The sequence below is a fragment of the Diospyros lotus genome, chromosome 9, assembly GCF_014633365.1.
Source record: "Diospyros lotus cultivar Yz01 chromosome 9, ASM1463336v1, whole genome shotgun sequence".
NCBI classification, from domain to species: Eukaryota; Viridiplantae; Streptophyta; class Magnoliopsida; order Ericales; family Ebenaceae; genus Diospyros; species Diospyros lotus.
Window position 1 is genome coordinate 34,836,430 of NC_068346.1, and position 7,426 is coordinate 34,843,855.

A 7,426-nucleotide genomic window follows, 5' to 3' on the forward strand; every position below is an offset into this window, starting at 1 on the left:
CAAATGATACAAGTTTTGGATAAGAATCTACAATGCACTAGAATGCCTTGTTGATGATCCTTTACTCCGACAACATCGAGGGTTTCTCGAACAATATGATATCTTAACTCGAGTAAATTCTTAACTCTTCCTCCTCTTATTAAGACTACGAAATGTTCTTGTGAATTATGGCTAATACTAGGTATATAAGTAGTGATTTCAAATTCAAAGGTTAATCACACTTTAGCAACTTTACCTAAGACAAAGTTTGATTTCTTGGGGGTGATAGTGAAAAAATTGATAGATAAGTCACTATTTCTATCACTCTAGAGAACTCTATATCAGATTTTCACCTTATAGAGCTCTTTGTTCAACTTTTGAAGTCATTGGATCATTTTCCTAATTCAAGAATTTCCCCATTTCTTTCATTTTATCCCGAAGAGCAACTATGACCAATTTAGTCACGTTTTCATACTCTTAATTATTTTGTATATTTGATTATTGATTTTATGTATGGTAAAATAAATAGACTTGAAATTTATTAGTATATAAATGAAATAAGGAGTTAAATAAAGAGGATAATAGAGAGTGTAATTAAAACAAATATAATTTTTAAGACAAAATCATGATACAAAATAAATTATTTATAATATAATAAGGAGTAGAACAAGAATAACTTACTGAGATAGTGTTTGTTAATAAAAATATAAATAAGAAAAAGTAGAATATAAAAGGTATCTTAAACAAAAATATTTTTTATTGTGTTTATTAAATTTATCTAAAAAAAATATATGATTTCTTATTTTAAATTTTTTTAGATAAATTTATCTTTTTTATAAATAAATTATCTTAAACTTTATAAACAAATTATCTTAATAGTATCCTACCTTTAGATTATCGCCCTTACGTGGTCTCTTACTACTCGTGTCCTCTTGATTTCAACGGACAAGATAAATTTCAGGGAAAAATTTTATCTTATTACACAAGTAAGGAATCAAACACAAAATTTAGTGTATAAATTTTAACTAACGATAACACAATCACTTCATCTGTCCAGAGAAGGCTTAATGTTACCCTACCTTCCTCATGTTAAAGCTACCTCAAGAACATAACTTTGGGTAGAAGACAAACCCGCCGTGGTGCGTACCAGCCTATATTCTCTCGCCTAGTTGGCTTCGGGGAAAGAGTAACAGTCTCTGTATGCTATCGTGCGCCTCTTCTCCCGCCGCTGCCCTAATCGTACCACCGATCATCGCCGTCGCGTTTCCAGAGCAATGGTGGGCGCCACCGGGAGTAACGGCGGAGTTGCGACGGTGGCGGAGCGGCAGTACGAGAAGGCGAAGATATCGGTGTGGTGGGACATCGAGAACTGCCAGGTTCCGAAAGGATGCGAGCCCCACTCGATCGCACAGAACATAAGCTCGGCGCTGTCGAATATGAACTACTGCGGGCCGGTGTCGATCTACGCGTACGGCGACACCACGGGCATTCCATCCACCGTCCAACAGGCTCTCAATAGCACCGGCATCGCCTTGAACCACGTCCCTGCAGGTATGCGATGCGCGCTACGCGTATGATCGTTATTTGTTGGTTCTTGAATTTTTAAGTGAAAATTGAGCTTTTAGTCCTGTTGACAATTGTGCGATTTGATCGGGATAATTTGTGAATGTGTAAGTTGTGATTTTGAGTGGATTGACGAGGTTGATTTAGGGAATCTGTTCGACGTTTGTGTATGTATCTCTAACGCTTGTTTGGATTTGTTCAATTTTGTCATGGAAGAAGATGATCGGTCGGTATAAGACAAACTATACTAGAGGTTCTATCTATTTGTAAGCCATCCCATGGACTTAGGGTGGTTTGGAAAAATATATTTGGGAATAGATTCTGCTGGTTTATAGCTACTAGCTACTTGTTAATATATGTGGTTTCTTTTCTTCTTCTTCCTTTTAACTCTTTTGGACTTCAGACGCCGTTTCTTCTGGTAAATTTATAAAATTGTTTTAGATCGAGCAAAATTGAAGTCTTGGATTTGATTTGATAGGAGTTAAAGATGCAAGCGACAAGAAGATTCTGGTGGATATGTTATTCTGGGCCGTGGACAATGCCGCGCCTGCTAATTTTTTGTTAATTTCTGGTGATCGAGACTTTGCTAATGCTCTGCATCAGCTGCGCATGAGGAAATACAATATTCTTCTGGCTCAACCTCAGAAAGCATCTGTTCCACTTGTTGCTGCTGCAAAAAGTGTATGGCTCTGGACAAGTCTTTTGGCTGGAGGGCCACCTTTATCGAATGGCGGCTCTCCTCAATCTGTTGACAGCAACTCTAGTTATTTTTCCGACTCTGAATCATTGCATGGTCTTGGTCCTGATCCTGTTCACTTAGACCAGCCAGTGGATTCCTTCTATGAGAGCCATCACTCTGGGACTCAGAAAACCTCAAGTATGGGGAGGGGAAAAGATGCTAAACATAAAGGGAAACAGCTTCGAAGGAATGCGAGTCAACCAAATATTTCACAATCTTCAAGTGTGCCACTAGGAGTTAAAGAAGATCAGAATAGTGCAAACTCCCATCAACCTGGATATATGCATGTGAAGCAAATCGAGGACTCCCCGGATTTATCTAGTACATGTGATCCCGGAGTAACCTCAAGCATGCCTGCCCCAAACTTCATGCCTGGCAGTGCTGACCTATCTTGGACTACCGACAATAACATTCAGAGTGATTACCAAAACTATTACTCGCGTCCTGCAAGGCCAAACAGCGTTCCTTTTCAGCCTCCATTTGCACCAGGTAATCTGCCTCCACCTGATCCGCGTGCCTTTGCCTCCCATTCAAGGCCTCCAAGGCCTGATGGACCAAGCTTCACACCAGGTCCTCCAACAAAAGTGCCCGACGTTGGCAAGCTAAACCAGCCAGTGGATTCCTTCTATGAGAACCATCACTCTGGGAATCAGAAACCCTCAAGTATGGGGAGGGGAAAAGACGCTAAACATAAAGGGAAACAGCCTCAGAGGAATCCGAGTCAACCAAATATTTCACGATCTTCAAGTGTGCCACTAGGAGTTGAAGAAGATCAGAATAGTGCAAACGCCCATCATCCTGGATATATGCATGTGAAGCAATTCGAGGACACCCAGGATTTATCTAGTACTTATGATCCTGGAGTAACCTCAAGCATGCCTGCCCCAAACTTCATGCCTGGCAGTGCTGACCTTTCCTGGACTACCGACAATAACATTCAGAGTGATTACCAAAACTATTACTCGCGTCCTGTAAGGCCAAACAACATTCCTTTGCAGCCTCCATTTGGACCAGGTAATCTGCCTCCACCTGATCCGCGTGCCTTTGCCTCCCATTCAGGGCCTCCAAGGCCTGATGGACCAAGCTTCACGCCAGGTCCTCCAACAAAAGTGCCCGATGTTTGCAAGCTAAACCAGAAACCCTCAAGTATGGGGAGGGGAAAAGATGCTAAACATAAAGGGAAACAGCCTCGGAGGAATCTGAGTCAACCAAATATTTCACGATCTTCAAGTGTGCCACTAGGAGTTAAAGAAAATCAGAATAGTGCAAACTCCCATCAACCTGGATATATGCATGTGAAGCAATTCGAGGACCCCCAGGATTTATCTAGTACTTGTGATCCCGGAGTAACCTCAAGCATACCTGCCCCAAACTTCATGCCTGGCAGTGCTGACTTTTCCTGGACTACCGACAATAACATTCAGAGTGATTACCAAAACTATTACTCGCGTCCTGTAAGGCCAAACAACTTTACTTTGCAGCCTCCATTTGCACCAGGTAATCTGCCTCCACCTGATCTGCATGCCTTCGCCTCCCATTCAGGGCCTCCAAGGCCTGATGGACCGAGCTTCACACCAGGTCCTCCAACAAAAGTGCCCGATGTTGGCAAGCTAAATATTTCTGGATACCGTGGAAATGATTATCAGCCCTCTTCTTCACAACCACAAATTGGACTAGAGTTTAAACAAAATCACACAAGCCATGTAAAATTAAATGGTCCGCAGAGGGGCCACATGGGTAACACGCCTTCATTTTACCATGACACACTGAACAATGCGCATCTGAATGGTCGAGAATTTCAATCGTCATCTTCCTCAGCCACGGTTACCACTAATATCTCCAGTCATGGTGTATGGGAAACTCCAGGATGCTCTAACCCATCTGAATATGTTCAAGGCCTGATTGGGGTAGTTCTACTTGCCTTGAACACGTTAAAAACTGAGAAGATTATGCCAACTGAAGCAAATATAACTGATTGCATACGTTATGGTGATCCCAAGCACCGAACAGCTGATGTTAAGAAAGCTTTAGAGAGTGCAGTTGAGCAGCAGCTTGTAGTTAAGCAGAACATAGGAGGTTCTTTGCAAATGTATGTTGGTAAGAATCAAAAACTATGGAAGTGTGTGAACCCCATAGGGGGTAATATTAAGCGTAATGCTGAAGCAACATGGAATGAAATCCGTAAATTTTTAGCATCCTCTCCTGGCCGATCTGCAGTAATGGCTTCTCAGTGCAGGTAAATACCTACTTGTTTGCTTCAAGCCACTTTGCTTCTTTATATTTCATCTCATTTCAAATATATGCTTTTTTGCTCATAACCCTTAGGTATGAAGCCGCTACTATTATGAAGCAAATGTGCTTAAAAGAGTTTGCTTTGGGCGATGTACTTCAGATCTTACACCTGGTGATCAATGTGAAGAAGTGGGTCACACATCATCAGTTAGGATGGCAGCCAGTTAACATCACTGTCACAGAGGCCTGACCTGAATTGGGGGCTGCAGCTGGGGCATATGCCCAATAGGAGCTAGTTTTAGTTTAAAGGAGGGCTGGTGGAAAATTATTTGATATGGAGTACTCAAAGGTTTCTTGGAACTAGGGATCGGTTAATGGAGGTCTGGTTTCTGAAGGACTATCAACTATAGAGTTAATAGCTTTGGAAGTTTATTTAAGGTGGTTTGAGTAAGGTTCATTGGTACAATGACATTGGTTGGTTTTTTTCGCTTCTTATGGAATTAGAAAGAACGCCTGGATAATTGTCTGTAGAGGCAGTTATGCTGAGTTTATAAGGTTGCGAGACACTAGCTGGTTGCTACCATGATCGGCTGTCTCCAGTGTAAGGGTTTACATTGTGTATATGCGGTATACATTGATGGGTATTCTTGCTTTGCATGGGGTTGGCTCTTTTGTGTTTGTTTAGATGTTTCAAGGGGAAGTCGACAAACTAAAAAAATTTGGCGCTAGGTCTCCAACCATTGTAGACTTTTATATTTTCTGTGATTTATTGGGGACTAGTGGTTTGACTAATTTGTTACCTCCAATATCGTGGAGTTAGCAATGGAAGAGGTTCTTAGATTGCAACAAGCGTTATTGGCGAGAAACTATTCCTGATATTGGTAATCAAATGAAGATGGAGTTGTTTACTAAATGAGCAGACAGATAAATTTCTGATATTGTTAGCTCCGGTGCTCGTGGAGTTATCAAGGGAAAGTTTCCAGATTGTGTAGTGCAGTGTCCGGGTGAAATTAATTTCTGATATTGATAATCATATCAAGATGGAGAAGTTTACTTAGTGAGCAGATAAAAGGTCCTTGTGGCTGCAGACATATATTGAAGCAGCCAAAGTTACGTTGGAGGACTTTGTTACCTTCTTGAATCTAGCTTCAAGATGTTGCGATTTAAAGATGGAAACCATTTTGATCTCCTATCAGTGTATGATAGATGCTAGCAGCAGCTAATACACTATATGAAGAGCAAATGCAGCGCCAGATGACCACACGTTTCATTTCAATGCGGTATCAGTTGATATAACCACGAAGATGCCAGCTGATGCTGGAGTGCTAAGATCTCCGTTGAGTTTTACTAAGAAAGACGCAAGATTGGCTGTTGAGAGGCCGGCCTACTTCACCACCCATTTTCAAATTTCCCTTGTTACATCACATTATATATATGCACACACACGAACACATATCGAATCCGTAGCTGTGTTTCCTTTGTGCGTCGGTGTTTTGTTACTGGGTATTGTCAGGCACTGTTAAACCTGTTTAATATACGTTTTTACGTGAGTTTGTATTATATTTTGCCATGTCAACTTATCAACCAATGCAGCAGTTTCATTCATAGACCTTTGTTGCATCTGAATGGATGTGTTGGAAGTTATAAATTGCATTATGCGTACAACATGATTGCTTGCAGTAATGAGTAACCTATTGAAACTATTGAAAGTGTTGAGATGCTCAAACTGGGTTTAAAACTAATGGACTAGTGATTTGTAAAAGCTTTATATTGTTAGCTTTTGATTTGTAAAAGCCTTAAAAGTTGTTGGAAAAAGTTAAAGTTAAAGCAAGCAAAAACCTAATATACCCTTAAAACAAATCTAAAAATGTCAACCTATGCCCCTTTGTCTTCCTTGCCATTGTTTGCTAGTTGTAGTTGGCAACCACCATCACCATTGCAAGTTGCTGGCCTATGGTGGCAGTGGTTTGGCAGGTTTTGGCCTATAGTGGCGGTAGTTTGGCAGGTTTTCTATAGCCACTGTTACTCCTTTATTTTGTTTGGAGGAGTGTTTGGAGTGATGATCAATGATGTGTCATATTTTCCTGTAGTGGCAGTAGTTTGGCAGGTTTTGGCCTATAGTGGCGGTTGTTTGGCAGGTTTTCTATAGCCACTGTTACTCCTTTATTTTGTTTGGAGGAGTGTTTGGAGTGATGATCAATGATGTGTCATTTTTATTATAGGAGATGTTAACTAAAGAAAATAATGACATGATTTCTTTAATCTTCTTTAATGAAAAAGTATCATATGACTGATGATACCATTATCAATCATGATTCTTAATATTATTTATTTCATTGAGTTTTAAAATTGTTGAAATTTAACAATTTAAAATTCTTAGAACCAATCGTTAATAGATTTCATCGACAATTGAGATGCTTTCTCAATCACCGATAAAGGTTTTGAGTTTTTTTTTTTATAATTATATTCATATAAATATATTATTTATATGTATTGTTGTCAAAATACAACAATTATAATTTTTAAGAGTGGGATACTCGTGGATGCCATCGATCTCGAGAGTTGATCGAAGATCAATCACCAAATTAAGGTGGGCTTCCGAAGGGGTCCTTTCGAAGGCTAGCTCACAACAGGCTCTAGGTAAGTTGGTGATGGTTTGGCAATGAGACGCTTCCGAAGGGTTTCTTCTGAATGAAACTTTCGAATGAGGCTTTTGAAGGGGCTTCACGAAGGACTACTTCTAATAGGCGTAGATCGAGTGGATGCCCGTCTTGCAGAATGGTCCTTTCGAAGAATGCTTCCGAAGGAACTTGGGGATGTGACGGAGATATTGTTCCCCAAGGAACGAGCAAGTCCTTCCTCAGGAACTTGGTCTCAGCGTGGTCTTTCGAAGGGTCTTGATCTTCTCGTACA

At 40.4% G+C, this 7,426-nt stretch overlaps 1 protein-coding gene across 1 annotated transcript; it reads left to right on the forward strand.

Moving 5' to 3' along the window:
* The first annotated feature begins 1,051 nt into the window (after positions 1–1,051).
* LOC127810551 (uncharacterized) lies at positions 1,052–6,122 on the forward strand. The gene is made up of 3 exons (XM_052350090.1): positions 1,052–1,530; positions 2,021–4,517; positions 4,607–6,122. Exons 1-3 carry the CDS (start codon positions 1,254–1,256, stop codon positions 4,761–4,763), a joined length of 2,931 nt encoding a protein of 976 aa, XP_052206050.1. The 5' UTR covers positions 1,052–1,253; the 3' UTR covers positions 4,764–6,122.
* Positions 6,123–7,426: the final 1,304 nt, after the last annotated feature.

Bases quoted from the DNA above. Each gene is read 5' to 3' on its own strand.
- LOC127810551 (XM_052350090.1), top strand. From the start codon at position 1,254: ATGGTGGGCGCCACCGGGAGTAACGGCGGAGTTGCGACGGTGGCGGAG. The intron at 1,531-2,020 runs GTATGCGATGCG...TTGATTTGATAG, and splicing joins CTTGAACCACGTCCCTGCAG to GAGTTAAAGATGCAAGCGAC. The intron at 4,518-4,606 runs GTAAATACCTAC...CATAACCCTTAG, and splicing joins GTAATGGCTTCTCAGTGCAG to GTATGAAGCCGCTACTATTA.